This window comes from Triturus cristatus, chromosome 4_1 (assembly GCF_964204655.1).
Source record: "Triturus cristatus chromosome 4_1, aTriCri1.1, whole genome shotgun sequence".
In the NCBI taxonomy this organism is placed as follows: Eukaryota; Metazoa; Chordata; class Amphibia; order Caudata; family Salamandridae; genus Triturus; species Triturus cristatus.
In genome coordinates, this window is record NC_140585.1 from 424,916,447 (window position 1) to 424,935,101 (window position 18,655).

At 47.9% G+C, this 18,655-nt stretch overlaps 1 protein-coding gene across 3 annotated transcripts in view; it reads left to right on the forward strand.

Annotated features, from left to right (window-relative positions):
• Positions 1 to 3,633: 3,633 nt before the first annotated feature.
• ABTB3 (ankyrin repeat and BTB domain containing 3) overlaps positions 3,634 to 18,655 on the forward strand; it is a 677,712-nt gene continuing 662,690 nt past the window's right edge. For all 3 annotated transcript variants that reach the window (XM_085652553.1, XM_085652554.1, XM_085652555.1), the window contains exon 1: positions 3,634 to 4,730. In XM_085652553.1, coding sequence (XP_085508679.1) covers positions 3,851 to 4,730 — 880 coding nt within the window. In that variant the 5' untranslated portion in view covers positions 3,634 to 3,850. The remainder of the gene's footprint in view (positions 4,731 to 18,655) is intronic.

Below are 18,655 nucleotides of genomic sequence, written 5' to 3' on the forward strand. Positions count from 1 at the left end.
CGCACACCAAGGATAGTTAAGTGGTTTGTGGGAAATGTGATGGTATGATCATGTCACATAAGGAATAAAATACCACCTACTGTACATTACAGGAATATTGCAAAATACCTTGGAGTGCCATGAACGTATAAAGAAACTTTGCTTTCGTACTCATTGCTCTATATGGTCATGAAATTCTTTGGTGACTTGCAGCAATCTTATAATGTACATACAGCAGGGTCAGTATATTCCATGTGTCAACCGGATAAAATGATTTACCACTCCCAGGAGACTTTGCCTCTTGTTCAAAGTTTCTTAAGGCATGATAAGGGTGGAAGAACGTTTTATTTCTCTTGCACTTGATCTGTAAACAGTTACCAAGCAACTTACACATTTAAGTGACACGTCTTGCATTCACCAAGGCCTTAAATACTTTTATTTTCACAGTCTAATGTTTCCCTCTAAATACTCCACTCAGCCCGATTCCTAAAGCCTGAGGGCAAATGCTTAATCTAACACATGATTGTTCTAGGGACAGAAATAGATACAAATTGGCTATCTTTAAAAAAAAACGTCCTCGTGATATCAATGTGAAGCTGTATAAACATCAGAATAAAAGCTTAGACATTAGTGAAACCCATCATCAATACAGACTTCAGACCTTCATTTTAAGAGGCATCTTGACAAGAAATGTTCTGAGCAGAAACCCCCTTGCACCACCGCCGTTTATAAAGTGTTGCACTGCCTCGCTTACCTTAAAAATGAAAGTTTGAAAATGCTGCCAAATACTCATCCTAGTTAGCTGTTTCAAAAGGACTGTCTGAAGATCTTGATTTACACAATCAAAAATTCTACAAATATGGGAACCAATTGTTAATAGGTGGCTGCATTCCAAGCCCTCTGGCTGTATTGAGGAAACTCATTGCCATGCACTTCAGTTGTATGTCAGAATATTGAGCACCGAAGCATCTTCCTGCAAAATAAAGTGAGCACATTATGAAAGGAATAATGTTACTTTATTATCATATATATGTATGTGTGCGTGTGTGCATGTGTGTGTGTGCGTGTGCGTGTGTGCGTGTGGACAGATTTACTTTTATGTATTCCAAATATACATAATTTCAAGATATATATATATAGTCATGGTACTTTTAAGTGGGGATAAGCATAGTAATTCTTTACTTATCTGTATATTCTTACCTTGACAATATTATTGTAGTAGATTTTTGGTAATGATTTTCTGGGACAAGACACACAGCACAATATTCTGGTAGTGTAAATGCTTGGCTCGCTTCTGCTGCAACTGTGACGCAATAACAACCACAGAAGGAGGAACGACAAATAAAATATGTTCTTGGAAGGTGCTTTGCGCTCCTTGTGGCTATTTCAAAAGGTCCGACCAAATGTTCCCTCCACTCACTAGAAGAGACTGCCACCAGACCCAAACCTGCAGCAGGATCAGTGGTTGCTGTTGTGCGACGCATGCAGCAGTTATCATCCAGAGACAGCAACTGCAGGGTGCACGTAAGCAGGGGTACGTGAAGGTGCAGGGCGGCTGGGCTACATGATCCTACTAGTGCTCCCTGTAAAGGGCGAACAAGTTTGCCCATACCTCCTCCTGTAGATACTAGGAATGATTGACAGTTCGAGCTGGAGTCACACAAGTAGCACCTCCTCAAAAGTGATTCAGTGAGTGCAGCCTTCAGGGTGAGAAGTGACGAACACTGCTTGCTCATAAACACCGAAACCCCTACAATCACATCCCAACAGCTTTAGTGACTGCCCAGAGCGGACATTACCATGCAGTCATTTGAGCTCCTGCTTGCGACACCAGCTTGGATAACGGGCTACTTTCTCATAATATTACACCCTTTAACTGATACTAACGTGGGGTAACTAGGAGTCCTGGATTTGCTGGGGCAGTCCCGGGTTTTCACAAACTGTCCTCGGAGGTTACAGCAAACTTAACACATGTCCTAGTTTTCAGAAGGGTCGACTGAAAACAGAGGGAGGCAGATTTTATATCTTTCAAGGCAGGTCTAGATAGCAGCTCTTATCACAAAGCAATTTAAAAAACACACCAGTAAGAAATTGGGTTGTTGATTGACTGGGTGTGACACTGGCTAAGCAGTAACCACAATCCTTGTCAGGGAAAGGCACATGCAAGCCCCAAATTAACCTGTGGCCAACCCCCTGGTAGCTTGGCATGGATCAGTCAGGCTTAACTTAGAGGCAATGTGTAAAGTGTTGGGGCAACACTTCAAACGATAAAACAATGAAAACACCACACAAAAAGGATCCCACATCAGGTTAGAAAAATAGAGCTTAATTTAATAATTAAAACAAGGCCAAAATGAGTAAAATCCAATTAATGCCACACTACTAGGGACTTATAAGAAAATTAAATATGCCATGTGGGTATAAGCCAATATTACGATGTTTAGAGGAAAGGGCACAAGCATGTCAGCACGGGTTAGCGGGGGTAAAGTGTACAGAGTCCTAAGCCCAATGAAAACAAGGTTAGTAAAAATGGAAGAGGAAGGCAAAATGTTTGAGGGGAAGACCACCCTAAGACTGAATGGTCTAACAACGTCTAATACTGGGTTTAGAAGTTGCATTCAATTCCCTTAGCTACTCGTTGCCTGTTTACCTGTTGAAGAGCGCTGTCATGTAAGTCATTCGGTGCCACTTGGTGGATGTAAAATGTTAGTCCTTCTGTTTTGCGAAATGTCCCAGTTTTTAACTTTCAAGGTTTGGTCACTCTACATTTCGTCACCCTACACTAGCGTTATTTCAAGACCAAGAGAACAGTGAATGAATGAAGCAGCATTTATAGAGCGCATAGCTACCAGTCGCCTATTAGCTCGATAGGCCTTGACCATAGAGGAGATAATCTCTGGTCCTTTCCTTCTATCAGCTTGCGGGTAATGCATACCGCCATAAAGTGGACTCTCTCCCGGACAGGGAGCCAATAGGGAGCTTTCATGGCGGGTTTTGCAGACTGCCTGCTCTGAGTCCCCATGAGGATCCTTGCGGCGCAAACAGTGGGCTGCCATTGCTACATGCTTGGCACGCCAGTGACTAATGGCACCCCTTGTCATTTTGCTTTACACCCAACAAATCCTCTTTTCAAGAATACTTGTGCGTGTGCAGTATGCACTCTCCCCATTACTAACGTTGCCCTATCGGAGACCAGTTGACTCAATAGACTGTATCAAAGCTTGGAGTAGTCGTCACAAATAAGAACACCGCTGCATTTTTGCATTGTGTGTGTGTTACCACTTCCCCCAGCTGTTTTGGAACACGCTTGTGCAATTCAGGAAAGTGTCCGATGACAGGAAGAATGCACATTTACATTCAAGCCTCGACATTCATTTTCTGTTTCTGAACGTGTCAGTGTGATGGATGGCGCGGGAGGGAGGTGTTGGGAGTTTCTGAATGAGACCATGCTCGCTGAAGAGAGTGGCGCGTCCAGTTCCTGCGCAGGATTCTGCCCACACTCTTGACATTCCAGTTCTGTAGCGCCTCGCATTCCCTGCTGGTGCTGCTACTGTGGTGGAATGCGCCACCCGCAGACTCCATTGGCTGCTGGGTCTCCTGCTCTGCGTAACCCCGCCCCCAGCCTTCAGGCTGCTTTTGGGTCTGCTGTATAGTGCAGTGCGGGATCGGAATTGGGCAGCCCTGGTGCATTGCTGCTGCTGCTGCTGTTCTGCCGGGAGAGTGAGTGAGTGAGCTGCGCCGCCTCCCTCAGCTCCGCACCCAGCTGTTCTCTGCCCTCCGGCGCGGCAGAAGCCTGCCCTGCTGTGCACCTGATGCGAGCGCAGGTGCCCTAGCCCCCCTTGGCTCCTCTGGTGCAGTATGAAGTGCAGCCATGGCACGGAGAGCTAAGACCGCCGTGAGGACGCTGGAGGACTCCACGCTGGACTCCGGGTATGGTGGTGCCGCAGGCTCCCTCCGCTCGTCCAACCTCTCCCTGGCTTCCGATTCTCACCCGGCGGCGGCGCCCCCACATGGAGCCAAGGGCAGGCCGCTAACTGGCTCCATGCACAGCCGGCACAACAGCTTCGACACCGTCAACACTGTCCTGGCCGAAGACTCGGAGTTGCCGGACTGCTCGGGCCAGTGCTCCAGGCTGCCCGAGCTCGACGAGGTGCCCTGGACCCTGGAGGAGGTGGAGGCGCTCCTGCGCAAGGAGCCGACAGGAGCTGCCCCCCTCAGCCGGGATGCTGTGGCCCGCCTGTCCGCGCTGCTCAGCCGTGCGCTGGTGCGCATCGCCAGGGAGGCGCAGCGGCTGAGCCTGCGCTTCGCCAAGTGCACCCGCTCCGAGGTGCAGAGCGCCATGGAGGTGGTGCTCACCTGGAGCCTGTCTGCGGGCGGCACGGCGGCTGCGCTGGGCGCCCTCTCCCTCTACAACATGAGCACAGGCGGCGCTGACCGCCTGAGCCGGGGCAAGTCTGCGCGCTGCGGGCTGACTCTGTCCGTGGGGCGCTTCTACCGCTGGATGGTGGACAGCCGGGTGGCTCTGCGCATCCACGAACACGCCGCCATCTACCTGACCGCCTGCATGGAGAGCCTCTTCAGGGAGCTACACCGCCGGCTGCTGCAGGCCGGGCCGCGGCCCCCAGACAAGGAGGACGGGGAGCCCCCCATGTTCACAGCCGAGGCCGTGGAGCAGACCATTAACAACGACTCCGAGTTCTGGGGACTGCTGCAGCCGCACCAGCACCTCATATGCGGCAAGAATGCCAGCGGTAAGCCGCAGTTATCCTTCTGTGCACAAGCGTGAAGTTTGTTTTAAAGTATAGCGCGTCTTTCTCTCCAACCCTCCCTCTGACATTTTGATACCCCAACACATTCAGCGTTGCTTTCGTTTACCCAGCCACTTCGTCTTTTCATGCGTCCATCGGTTTGTCCTATCCGTCTAGGTGGTTCTATTCATCCGTCCAGTCATCCATCTAACCTCACCACTCTTCACCTACCCACTCCGGCGATTCGTCCTTCCACTCGTCAATTTCCCCTGTCCCCCATACAGCATCCACTCTCCCTCCCGCCAGCCTGCATATGTATCCGTCCACCTGTTGATCAGATCTACCACTATTTAGCCACCCCCCTTTGTCCACCCATTCTTCCATTCCCCTACCTGTCCGTATAATCCCCACCCACACAACTGTCCATCCATGCTGCCTGCTAGCAGCCCACTCGCCCCCCATCTCCCCACCTTTTCTGACATTCGTACAATCTAGTCATCCAACCTCTTTCTTTGCGTTTGTCTATCTGTCTTGCTGTCCACATGTCTCTTTTCGCATTCACACCCGCGCAGGTATTAACGTTTAACAGCGTGCAGTGAGTCACGGTATTGCTATGGCAGTAGGCAGTGTGTGCCGGAGCCCCCAGCGGCGATGGTCTCGCCCGCTCCGCGAGGCTGGCCTCTGCAGTGGACGCTGCGCCCAGGTATCCGGTGTCGCGCGCCGCCAAAGCCCTGCTGATCTTTTTATATTCTCTCGGTGATACCGAACCCACCGGTCCCGCTTGCATCTCTGACAGGTGCAGCGTTGCATTTCCGATGTCAGGGCTTGACCTTGACTGCATTCACGGAGCGCATCTCTAAACGCAGAGAGGCTCGCGCTACCCTAGGACACCTCTGCAGTGTAAGGCAGCGTCGTATAAGCCTCCGCAAACAGGCGTAGGGCGGGACGTGCACGTCTGTGCAATCACACTACAGCCCACAAATGCCACCCTCTGTAGCACAAGGTGTGGCGGGATGGCAGCAAGTTTTCATCAGATCTCATTTAGTTTCTTGTCCAACGCAAACATGCAATAAAAGGTGTATTTACTGCGTCAATATTTTTGTCCTAACCAAAAAGCTTTTGATGATGTGACGCCTACTAATTCTCAAGGTCATCTTTGTCGAAGCATCTTTCTTTTTGAGGTGACGAGTTTTGTCTGAGTGTCTGTTGCTTCTCTGTTTCTGATTCATGCTGCTTGTGTGTGTGTGGGGGGGGCTTGTAATTTCTGGCTGGTTGTATATGAACAGAGCTGGGTCCCCTCCTCTGCATTTGAGATGCATTTTGTAGAGTAAAACACATCGGCAGATCATGACTGCAGTATAATGCAGCGCTTTGCCCTAGAAGCCCTTTTTTTGCCGTGTATGTCTTCACCCTGAATGTATTTAAAACACTTTATGCAGTCAAGTAATAGCGACCTCCTTGTTAGCTAGGGCTCGCGAGCGCAGGATTCAAGGGGAGATAAAATGGTGGACTCATTGGCCGAGAGCGCCCGCAGGCCCACCCGGTGTGTCCCCCTCTTCTCTGCTGAAGGTGGACCGCCTATTCACATGCAAGGCCGAGGGCCCCCTGGCACTACCGCCTCTCACCATGTGACGTCATGTATCGCGCACACCACACTTGTTGCGCAGTGTATCACGCCCCCACCCTCCTGTCTGTGTGGAGAGGCCGGCCACTGCGCCTCACTACTGCTCAATGCTCGCTGTTTTATGCTGTGTCTTTCCCCTCCCTGTTGGAATGGACAGAGTTTTGTTTTATTTACTGGGCAGTTATAATAGGGACCAATGTGCTACTGGCGTCAGTGTCCCGGTGTCACTGGAAGGGCTGTATCAAACCTGTCGCCTCAGGGACACACAGTTCATTTACACATTGCTGGAGCTCCTTCCGCTGAAAGTGAGCAGGACACAGAGCGGGGAGTGTAACAGCCCACAGACAGGACTGCCATCCGTTACTTAAGCTAGCTCGGCGGGTGCTGCGCATGCACCGGCGCTAACAGAACCGCAGCGATGACACTTGGTATCTGATGCAAGATTTGTATGGGGGAACAGCTTAAAAAGCCTAAAATAACTATCATTATCAAGCGCCTTGATGCGCTTGAGGCCGACCTAAGCATAGGTGGACAAGAGAATGGCAGAGAAGAACGAGCGAGTAGGTACCAGATCTCCCACCATGGGAGCATCCATCTTGTTTCAGATGGAGGGGTGGAATATGAGGGGTGGGATAAGTCTCGGGGCTCATTTTCGGAGGCTCAGTGGGCCACAGCTCTGTGACCCCTGTAATACTGAAGCAACATTTCTCAGGTGAATGCGGGCGCTTGGATGACAGTGCACTGGGAGGCGAGGCTAGGATGGCACAGAGGCAGCTGAGCCCAAGATCACCACAAGACCTGTTGTGGGGAGGAGCAGGTGGGTGAGACAGCATATTGGCACGGAGAGCTGAGCCAAGAGTCGCTTCTGGCTCTAAGGGCCGCGCAGAAGCCCAGCCTTGAAAAGAATTGCCTTACAAATTATGCACCAAACATAATGTTACAATATACTAGTGTCTTCTAAATTCAGAGAAGTGGATTGAGATCCTATAGCTGAGGTACAACAATTGACCTTCATGTAGACCATAATGGGGTGGGCTTGAACTTCATCAAAAGGCAATACACTTACTTTCTTCCTCACAACATGGCAGACTCCGAGGCTGTGTCCATCTAGCCTCAGCGTCTCAGTCCTGGGAGCTGCAGTCTGGTGTTAATGTGACTGGTGTCAGCGATATTAAAGGCCCCTCTGGGTAATGCAGTCATAAAATGTCTCAAAACCCTAGCAGGCGTCATTAAAGGTGTGTTCTAGAATGATTACTGTTGACTGTCAGTGACGCAGAACTGAATAAAGAGACATGAAGAGACCGATTCTTCCCATTACACTATACGCCCCCTATTAGAGTTATACATGCAGAATAGAGTATCCCTCGCAACTCATCAGACATGAATGCACGCCCCCCCCCCCACCCCCTTCACTGGCGTCCACGGGGCCCCGTGAGTCCGATGGATTGAGTGTGGGAGTATTTTCTTGACGAGGACGTGTGACGTGAACTCTGGAGTCCTGTGCCCTCTTCGTGCGCTCTGACCTCTAGACCTGCCATTCGGAGGGGCCAGCTCCACAGACAGGTGTTACATTTAATTCACAGGCACGGAGCACGTGAGGATTCGATGAAAGGGCCTATTTATGAGGTCCCTTCTGTAAAGACAGAATGTCAGGGGTTCTGCGGGATTCCAGCCGAGCACAAATAAATTCCAGCAGCGGTTTCCGGGCTGGGCCTAACCCCACTGTTGATTCAAGACATCCTGTAACACAACTGAGGATGGTGTTGCTAAGACTTAGGTTTGGTGTATAAACGTCCTCTCAGCCTCCTCACTCAATATCTATTAGACATAACTACACAGAGGAGTCCATTTGCAGCTTGTTCTAAATAACGGAGCATAACGTGGCACAGTAAAACAAAACATACTACTTCAAGATGGCTGTCATACCACAAGGAACCACGCCATGACGTGAAGTATCCAGACTGAAATCTTTAGTGCGTCCTATTAGCACTCTACCTGCATAATGGAAAGAAGGGACACCACTTGCACATGGTGACGCCTAAATCCCCCCACCAATAAGAGAACTTGCCCGGTCCCTGCTTGTGTTTCAGAGTCAAAGGCGAGCTGCAAGCTAACTGGCCAATACATCGAGTTGTTTTGCGTTTATCATCTCGGAGTAAATGGTTGTGCATGGTGCATACAGCTGGGGTGGGTCTATTTAGCTAAACGTCGTAAACTCTGTAGCATCGGTGGGAACACAACATTGGTTAATTTGTATAACATTTATGCTTTTACTTGTACTTCAGAAATGCCCGGGAATTTCGCTTATTTTCATGGTGAGGGAAAATGTGATGGCTGACAAGCTCAAATTAATGTTTCTCAGTGCAAGTTGGATAATTATAGGGTTTTAGTACTCAGAAGTTAGATTAGCATACATCTGGTTGACTGTAATTCAGTGTTTGTATGAAATCTAAAGAATAACACTCAACGCTGATCTTTTTTTTTTATCATAAGCCACAGTTTCCCCATTTCATCCTTCATGCCTTCCTGTAGCTTTTGCAAGAGCAGCTGCACTTTCATCGGCCTTCCACCGCAGTTCATATGAGCGGAAGGTGAAGACCAGTACTTATCTCGCCCTGGTTGTGAGTACGTGAATTCATTTTCGGGGGCCGAGACTTAGGGGCTTATTATAACTTTGGCAGTGTGGCAGAGGGCCGCAACGCCAGCGCCCCGCTGCCACACTGCCGAAGCCATAATGCAACCGTTTGCCGGATTCCGAGAGTAATCCGGGTCGGGCTGCCCTGCAGCGGCTGGTCCATGGCTGTGCAGTGCTAAGGCTCATAGATGAGCCATACCAAGGCACAGCACTGGGAACGCCATTGCATGTTCCTGCAATGCATGGACTACAAAGTCCATGCCCTGTAGGAACTGGGGGTACATGCAGACAGGGGGGCACACTATGTGCCTCCCTGCACACATCCGCTGGCGCAGAGACACCAGGGGACCCTGTAGGACCCCCTTTGTTTCATCACCACCACACTTTTCATGGCCTACTCACCACCATGAAAACTGTGGATGTGAGGAAACACCTAATATGCTTGGCAGTGCCGCAGCGGCACCACCAGCATATTAGGGGCCTCAGACTGCTGCAAGACTGCACGGGATCGCGGATCCCTGATGGTAACAGTGGGCATGTGGCAGTCCGACTGCCCAACTTGTTATAGGGCGGTCAGACCACTAGCACGCCACCACCATGGGTTTGTCAGTCCATTGGACCACTAAACTCAAAATAAGGCCCAAAGCTTAGTTCATCAGACTTTGACCCAGAGCAAGAGATAGAAAAGCAGAAAATTGAGAAAGGAGGAAAAGTAAGATAGTAAAACAGTGACAAACAGGGATACAAAACATAACCTTGAAGGAGAGAGATAAAGAGAAAGGAAGGTGTTAGAAAATGGTATAAGATGGAGCCAAGAATATGCAGCCTAGTTGTATACTGCAACCCTGTCATTTGACATTTCCAACAAAGGACTCCTAAACCCCCACACTTTTTGATCTTTTACAAATGGACCACTGGCTAGAGGAAGACCAAGCTTGGATGGGAAAACAAAAGTCTGGGAGACAAAATAAGCGGAAAGCCTAATTTGTATTGCCTAAATCACTCAGGTTTGTCGAGTAGAACAGGGCTGGAAGCACATTTCTCAGTTAATGTATATTTGGTTCAGGTGGTTGAGGCAGCAACAGACGTCCACGGCTAAAAAAAAAAAGTTAGAGAAACAATCTGCACATCCAAAAATGACTTTATCTAAACGAGTATTTATAGCCAACCTATTTGTCCGTTGTTCATATATGTGATATAAGTCAGGCAATATTGTAGAACTCAAAATACGAACCTGTTTGTTCTTATTTATGATACTGGGCTGTTTGGGGACTTTTTATACATATCATGACTGAAGTGGAACTGAAAGTTTTTAGTTGCGTTCAGCAATGATGACCTCCATTTTGTGGCAGGTAGGGTTTCTGTCTGTTAAGAAGGCCATAGACATGAAGGAGCAACGTTGCAATTTGCTTGCCTTTTGGATTTGTCAGTGCTTGTTTTACTTTGTCATGGGTTTTGCAAAACTTTAATGATTCATTTGGTCTCAGGAAGCACTCATTGTCCTCGTTGTCCCTGGCACTGAAGGGAACTACTTTGTGTGTGGAGGTGCTCTTTCTGAAGGAGCAAAATGCAGTCACTCACTGTGAATACAGTCAACGGCTGAAGGGAGTCAACTCACTGTGCTATGCTGTAGTGGGTGGGAGTAAAATGTGGTTGACACAATACCAGTTCAATGAATGAAAAGGGCTTAATGAAAGGCCCTGTAAGTACATTCATTATACATATAAATATAGTAAAATCAAAAGGCACTGGCTAACACCATGCATGAGACCTTCTGAGTAAAGTATACAGGTCACAGCAGGACTCCACCTTTTTCAGCTATACCTCCTCCAATGCACCCAACCTTCTACCAGTCCTGACCGCCTTTCTGTATTGTTCACCCAAGAAGAGGCTAAGAATGATTAAAAAGGTAGCCGCCACATGTAAATTTGCAATTAAAACTATTTCATTTGTGTAGTAATTAAAAGTGATGGATTATTTATTATAAATGGAGTAGCCATTATGTAGCCTTTTTGGACTATTTCTGTGGTGCCCAGGTGGACATATTAGTAGGAACGAATTCTGGGAAGAGGCTCAGATATATGCACGCCAAGGCAGCAAGATGGTCTCCCAGAAACCTGTACCCTAGTCGTAGCCCATATTCTTTGAGGAGGGCCTTCTCACAGAGTATGGACAGGGGGAGCAGGTTTTGGGGTTATGAATATATTACTTAGCAGTAATCTTCAGTACCCAAAGCCTTAGTCCTCCCCATCCCAGTCCGAGACCCTTCCCTCACCTACCTTTTCAGTCTCTATTTCTCAATGCAGCTTCTATTAAGTGATTCCTGTCTTGAGGAGGGGCCTTTTGTTGGAGGAGAGAAGGCTCATTGGTGAAAATAGAAATAGGACTTGTAGAGCTGTGTCTACAGGTATGTGCAGACTATGGAGTTGGATGGAGGAGTGCTAAGGTTTCGTGTAATGGTACGCAATATATTCATTTCTCACTGTGGAGAAGTGTGGCTCAATGGTTAGAGCAGCAAACCTTGATGCAGAGATCTGGCCTGGGACCAGGGTTCAATTCCTGCCTCGGCAGATCTTGGGCTCAATTTCCTCGAACCTGACAGTTCTTACCTCGGTGCTTACTCTAATCATGGGTGCAACTCTGGGCAATAGCTTGCTTAATTGCCCCAACAGCGCTGGGGATGCCTGGCTTCACCTTGGGGGTGCCCAGGAGTGGACATTTCACAGGGAAAGCCAGGAAGGGTTCCACAGCGGTATGAGTACAAGCGCCAGGACGCCCGTTGCTGGGGCAGCAGTGCGCTGTACAAAAAAAAAAACTGCTATCTGTGGATTAAACACTGCTTTTGGACCACTGATTCTGGGCTCAGTTCTTAATTCGTTTTTTTGTACTTGAAAATAAACTTTGATGTGCCTCGTGGCTGATATTGGCATAGTCGTAGGGCCATGATTTTGACTGCTGTACTTCTTCAAGTAATAGACAACGACGGCAGCAGCATAAGAAAGAAGGAAGAGGAAGTAACTATCTAATTTAATAATCTTTTATTTCTCTGAATGGTTGTATTTATCGCCGTTCTTTCATACCTACATGATCTGTCCCTTGTCCTGCAGCTCTGGCATAGCATGGACTTGACTGGGGGAGGAAAGAGCTGTGTCTGTACTTTTATAGGGGTGGATGGTGCAGGGATGGAACGTGAACAATCTTGGAATTTAGAACTCTGCTTACATTTCCATCAGCTTTGTTCAGGTAGTGGGGTGTCTAGTATGCATGTGATTTATGAAGTGAGACTGAGGTATAGAGTAAAAGAGTGCCTTACCACAGGTGAGAGGGCTACAGCAGCATCTTGGGGCTCATCCAGGAGCAGAGAGGTGGCAGAGCGAGCGAGGCGTACAGTGATGTGTTAAGTGGCGCATGAGTGGGGGCGGGGGACAGAGTGGCTGACGCCCCTCTCTCAGGGAATTCTCTCCCTATCTAGAGGATGTGGGGCCCTGCTATGTATGTAAGGGCTGTGTGGGGGAAGAGTGTGGTCCAGGCAACCGAGGATTCTAAGGAGTGTGAGGATGAAGAACAGGACAGTTCTGCTGCTGGCGCACAGCTCACTGAGCTATTTGTCTACACTCTCCAGGTTTTTGAGGTACATTCGTGTGTTGTGTAGAATGAGCTCATACACAGTTAGTAACTAGTGATACTTTTAAATGGTGTGCATTTCTTTTTCGCAACAACTGCCCTTTTTACGTTTACACAACTGCTTTTTACCCTTTTCTGAAAGTTGCCCCTAAACGTGTGTTTGTACAATATAAAGGCAACTTCCAGTGAAAGTAAAGCGTAAAATGATCCTATCTGGGGAATGGATGAAAGGTCACATTAATTGCAGTTCGAATTACTGGGATTTTCTGCTGCTTTATCTACTAAGAAGGTTAAATGTTGTAGGCTCTGTGGGGCAGATGACAGCAATACTATCCAATCATATATATTTTTTTAACTTCTTACCATTTCTCAATTGACCTTACAACCCAGACATGTTGGCATTTTAAAATGTAAAATGTTAAGATGAAAATGTAAACATTGTCGCTGTCACAAGAATATAAGGCACATTCTCACATCATACACATTGTTAGCATTGCATTCTTTGTTGTTATTGTTTTTACAGGAGCACATTTTGAAACTGATTCTAAATGTATAATTGTGAGATCTAGACAGCGATGCCAGTGGGTTTTCCCTGGAGCATTCATCCATGTGCTTTTTCATGCCCACCACCCTGGCGGCGTGTGTCTGCTTTCTAACCCAGGTAGTCCATGTTTAACAAATCTGTTCTGGGGCTTTGGAAAAGGGAGGCTTGCTCCATGCCTGGGTTCACAGCACCGTCACCTTACTCTCACTTGTTACCAGCCTTATTTGAAAGACTTACTTTAACCACACTCTGCTCTGGAAAGCATTCTTCAGAATATAATGGTAGCAAATCATGAACGCAGCTAACAAGCTGGGACTTCTTCGTGGCGGCAGCAATGTTATGCAGTGTTCAGTGGTGGGCATTTTTAAGTCTGGATGTTTGAATACCCACCACCCCTCACCGAAACATCTTTTTTAAACTGCTGAGTCTCACTGCTGTAACAAATGGCCAGCACATGCCCTGTGTGAAAGCACACAGGAACTTATCTGATCTACTTACTAAGCAAACATTGAGGCCACTTTAATAACTAGAGCCCGTTGCTGTAAGGATGGGCAGCCTTTTTGACGTAGAAAAAGCATCTGTCCATGTTTGATATTGAGCCTTGTTCAATGCAGTATCCATGCCAGGTAGAAGCACCTGGGCCCAGCCACGTAGACATGCTGTAACAGTGCTGCAAAATGGCAGGCCGCTGGGCAATAACGCCTTTCGAGGTAGGCCAGGATCATGGATTTCTTGTTTTCATAAAAGACTATTATCTCTGTGTAAGAAGTAGAAATACTTGTTATTTAATCAAAATCTCAGTTTTTTCTTTTCACGCAATCTCTTCATGCGCAGTTTTATGTGATCAACTACCAACATGTGTTTCGAGACGCTGGTCGCTTCATTAGGGCTTACTTAACCTTTATTTCTTAGCGCAGTTTGTGAGTTTCCTTTCTAAGAGTGTAACTGCGGTTGTTGGCCTCTTGGTTTTAGTTAGAAATGGGGTTTCTGGTTGGCTAGGGTACGCACCTAAGCCAGGCAGAATCCACCACTCTGGTCAGGGCAAGGGAGTTACACACTGAAGATAACCCCTGCTCCCCCCTTTGGTAGCCTGGCACAAGCAGTCAGGTTTATTGCGCAGAACGCCACCCCTTCTCAGAGAGCTCTCTGTTAGCTCTCCAGGGCATGATTCAGTGGTCCTTTTGTGACTGGGGCGCGGCGAGATTCCTGAGTCGGGAAACTGGGTGGGGTCGCACTCCGCTTCAGCCTGTTGCCAGGTAACCTTCCCATTGCCATACAGCCATTATGGGCAGGGAGAGGGAGAGCGCAGCTTCCCCTCAGCTCTCCCCTCCCATTCCCCCAGGACCCTTGGGGTAAGGCAGTGCTGCATGCACTGCCAGGTTACTTGAGAGCCTTCCTCTGCATGCTTTCCCTGCAATGAAGGGGAAATCACCGCACTCATCCTGTGCTCCCTGCGGCCACAAAAGTACTCACCTCATGCTCTTGGGCTGCGGGGTCCAAGACATAGCAGCACTCCACAAGGGCTGCGAGGTAAACCGGGGGAGGAACACAAGGCTCACACTGAGCTGTTCTCAAGTCCCACAGACCTGGCCACAAAAGCCCTGGGAGATCACTGGGGCCCAAACACAGCAGGAAACAGGCTCAGGACAGCACACAGGATCCTGGCATTCACAGAGGCAGTCTCTTCAGCAGGTCAGCACAACAATCCTCTGGCCCCACACAGTGCCTTCTTCCTCACATTGGGTCACAGCCCCTTTACATATAGTGCCCAGGTCTTTGTTCTGGGGGCACATTAAAACATATTTGCAAGTGCACAACACCTCCCATTCACTGTGTAGGGCCTGGACCCAGAACCACCACAGGGGGCGGAGCCAGCATTGTACAAGGCAGGCCCAGCCCTATTCAGGTGCAGGTGCAATTCTTCCCACCACTCCAAATGCAGACCAGGCCTATTCAGGTGTAAGGGAAAACTCCTCCCACTACTCTAAATTCAGCCAAATCAGGAATTACCACTGAAGCACATATCAGGGAGTCCCTAAGGCAAACCTATGAGAGGGCAGCCTCACAGCAGTGAGATACCAAATAGACTGTTTGTCACTACCAGGACACAGTTAAGGCACACGTCCTACCTTTTACATACACCGCTCCCTGCCCATAGGGCTAGCTAGGGCCTACCTCAGGGGTGACTGATATGTAGTAAAAGGGGAGTTGAAGACGTGGCAACCACTTTATATGCCACATCAAGGTGGCAGTAAACTGTGCTCAGGCCCTGCAGTGGCAGAGGCCTGAGACAGGTTTGAAAGGCTACTTTGGTGGGTAGTGCAAGCAGCGCTGCAAGCCCACCAGTAGCATTTAATTTACAGGCCCTGTGTATATGGGATACCACTGTGCAAGGGACTCACAGGTAAATTAAATATGCCAAACAGGTGTAGACCAATCTTACCAAGTTTACAAGAGAGAGTACATGCACGTTAGCACTGATCAGCAGTGATAAAGTGCCCAGAGTCTTAAAACCACCAACAACTGGTCAGGAAAAATTCAGGAGGAAGTCAAAAAGTTCTGGGATGAACCTGCAAAAGGGCCAAGTCAAGTCCAACAGTTTTGTTAGAGGTTTCTCTATTGAGAAAAAACTATCCTTTGCTGGCATCTAAATCAGGTGGTTCTCTCTCCCCAGTGATTTGTTTCTCATAGCGGGTGCTGTAGAATTTCCCACATCAAGATGCCATCATTGAGCGGTGTTCCTAGTTGTGCACCCCTTGTGCGTCTAAATAGATGTTGTGAGGGAGTGGGCCTTTGATACATACCTAATAAAACATCTGTCCAATTTCGTTATCATTAAGAACGTGTTTAGTACAGTATCCGTTTTAAGGACATATGACGATGCCGTTCTCAACATTCCTTTTGGGTTGCCCTTGTCTGCATCCAACCAATCACTGGGTAGGGTAGACCTCATTGAGAAGTTAATATACCTTCTGGTGCCCTTAAAACTGTATACTGTACCCAATTCAAAGGTTACACAAACTATAACATCCAATCAAGGAAGGCCATAAGACTTATTGTACCCTACTAGATGGCTGTGCTGGCCTGGTCTGTGCTCAGCTATATTAACATAAATAAAGAAACACGTGGTAATTGAGAGATGTCCAAATCGATCATTTCGAGCAATTCCATTTTTACTTTTTGATATTTTTATCACTGTCATTAGGGCTCGCGCCCTGCATTGCAGTGCGCAACACTGCTCGCGCAGGCGAGAGCCCTTTTGTCCAGGGTTTGAAAACGGACCCTGGAATCGCACACGCTCGTGGGTGTGCTTTTCCTTTTGGGTTCCGCTATTGGGCTTTGATTGCGTGTTTTTTTAAAACAGAGCACGCAATAGGCCAAAGGCGGGTGCATTGCTCCGCCCATGGCCTATTGGTGTCTGTTACGCGCATGAAAGAAATGTTGTTTCAATTATCGTGCCCAGACACGGGTGCGATAATTGAAAGCACATGTCTCGCTGTGGCAAGTGCACGCGCACCACTCGCAGGTTTCAGGGTTTTGCATTAGCGATCGCAAAAGTGAAAGCGATCACTTTCACTGCTGCTTGTTTCTACTTACATGCAACATACCTCACCCCCTCCGGCCCTGGAGAGCTGGCAAGATCCCGCACCGAGTGGAATTTCCGGTGGAAATTTGTCTTCGTCCAAGAAGGTCCCCGTGCTTACGAGTCGCTGCGGACCGGCCACAAGGGCGCCTGGGTCAGGACGGACGGTGCACGATCCCCTTGTACTGGTTTGAGAATGCCTCCTCCTTTCCAGGTACATAGTGGCCATTGCCCGATGGGCCGGCTGCTGATCCCCGGCGATGGCTGCTCCCCCACCCCCAAAAATCAGTTTAGCGAGTGCATTAGATGTTTTTGTTGTGCCGCTAGATTAACCCAATTAATCAGCGATCCATAACTGACTAACCGTTATGCTTTGTTTGCCGAGTAGTTTGCCTTTTCAGGGGTAGTTTGAATATAATGTGTTCCACTCAACTTGAATATGGTCCAGGTTTTGCCATTTCTGTCGCCCCGCCATGTAAGTGCATGTGATGACCACTGCCTCCCTGCCAAAAATAGTCTGATGTTGTTGTAATTGCCGTTCTTGGCAATCCCGTTGTTACAGAGCATCGTTGGCCAGATTTACAGAATTGTCATTAACATTGACTGTACCACATCCATCATCCACGGAAACCTCTTTAATCCCCATATATGCGTCCGTTCCTTAAGTGGATGCTGAGAAAAACAAATTCAGCACCTAGTTGCTCATTCCCTATTGCTGCTGTTGGAACACTCGCGAACAGCAAGGATGCCCTCTAGACTCCCTTTGCCGGGTCTGTTTGGCTACTGCATTGCTCCCTAGAAGTGGTTCCTTTGGATTTCTTACGGTAAACGATGCAGGCTCTGTGAAAGTCGTGCCCTTTCCCTTGTGGACGACTGTTCTCATTTAGTTATCAAACAATTTTGGTTATGGTACTTATTATGTGCTGGATTTGCTGTACCTTGTTGCCATACCACCTTTTGGTAAGGCGCTTGGTATATATCCCTGATATTATTCCGCATTGTTTACATCGCCCCCCCTCCCTTTGTGGGTTGTTGCACTCTTTGTTGGTAACTGTACTGTTGCAATGGTTACTTTCTGGGTCGGTAGGTTCCCCCACCCAATGAAGATAACTGTATGACAACACACAAACAGGCCTGCCAGGTACACCCCTAGGTGCTGACAAAAGTAATAAACCAGGACAACTGTAGTCTAAAACAGGTTTGCTGTCTGTATACACTGGAGTAATGATTCTATGAAACCAATGGCTGAAAGTTTTTTTTTCTTTTAACCATAGTCTCTTAAAAAATGAGTCTTCCGACTTTTATCTGTTTTTAACCCCCAAAAAGCATTTGCAATGCATTAGGTCTTGCATTTGCGAAAATTTGAACTGTTGGCATTGTAAATGACAATGCCTTTTACTTATGTGCTTTGCAAACCTGCAAGAGGTGCGTTAACACACACTTTGTACATATAGTCGTTGCTTAGGAGAAGCAAGGCTGGCAGTAACTGCACCTCTTTTACTGCCAGCCTTGCTTCTCATATGCAAGGACTATAAGTTTAAAGTGCGTTTTTACACACCGCTTCCAGGTTTTCAAAACACAGAAATAAACATCATTGTCATTTACAATGCCAATAACTCAAACTCCTGCAAATGCGAGACCTATTGCATTGCAAATGCTTGTTTGTCTTTCATATTTACTATGGGGTTTCTTACGTCCTCTGTGGCCTTGTCCTGACTTTGTTTCAGGCTGAAAGAGGCATATGGTTTGATTCAAGTAAGAAGATGTGCTGGTGAAGTGTTTTACTGAAGATTGAGGCCTTTCTCTACTATGTGAGTGCTGTAAAAACGTGGAAGCGCCAAGGAGTGCGCCCCTCGTGAGCAAACACCCGAAATCCCAGTTTCTCAAAGACACCAAATGACAGCCAGCCTGAAACATC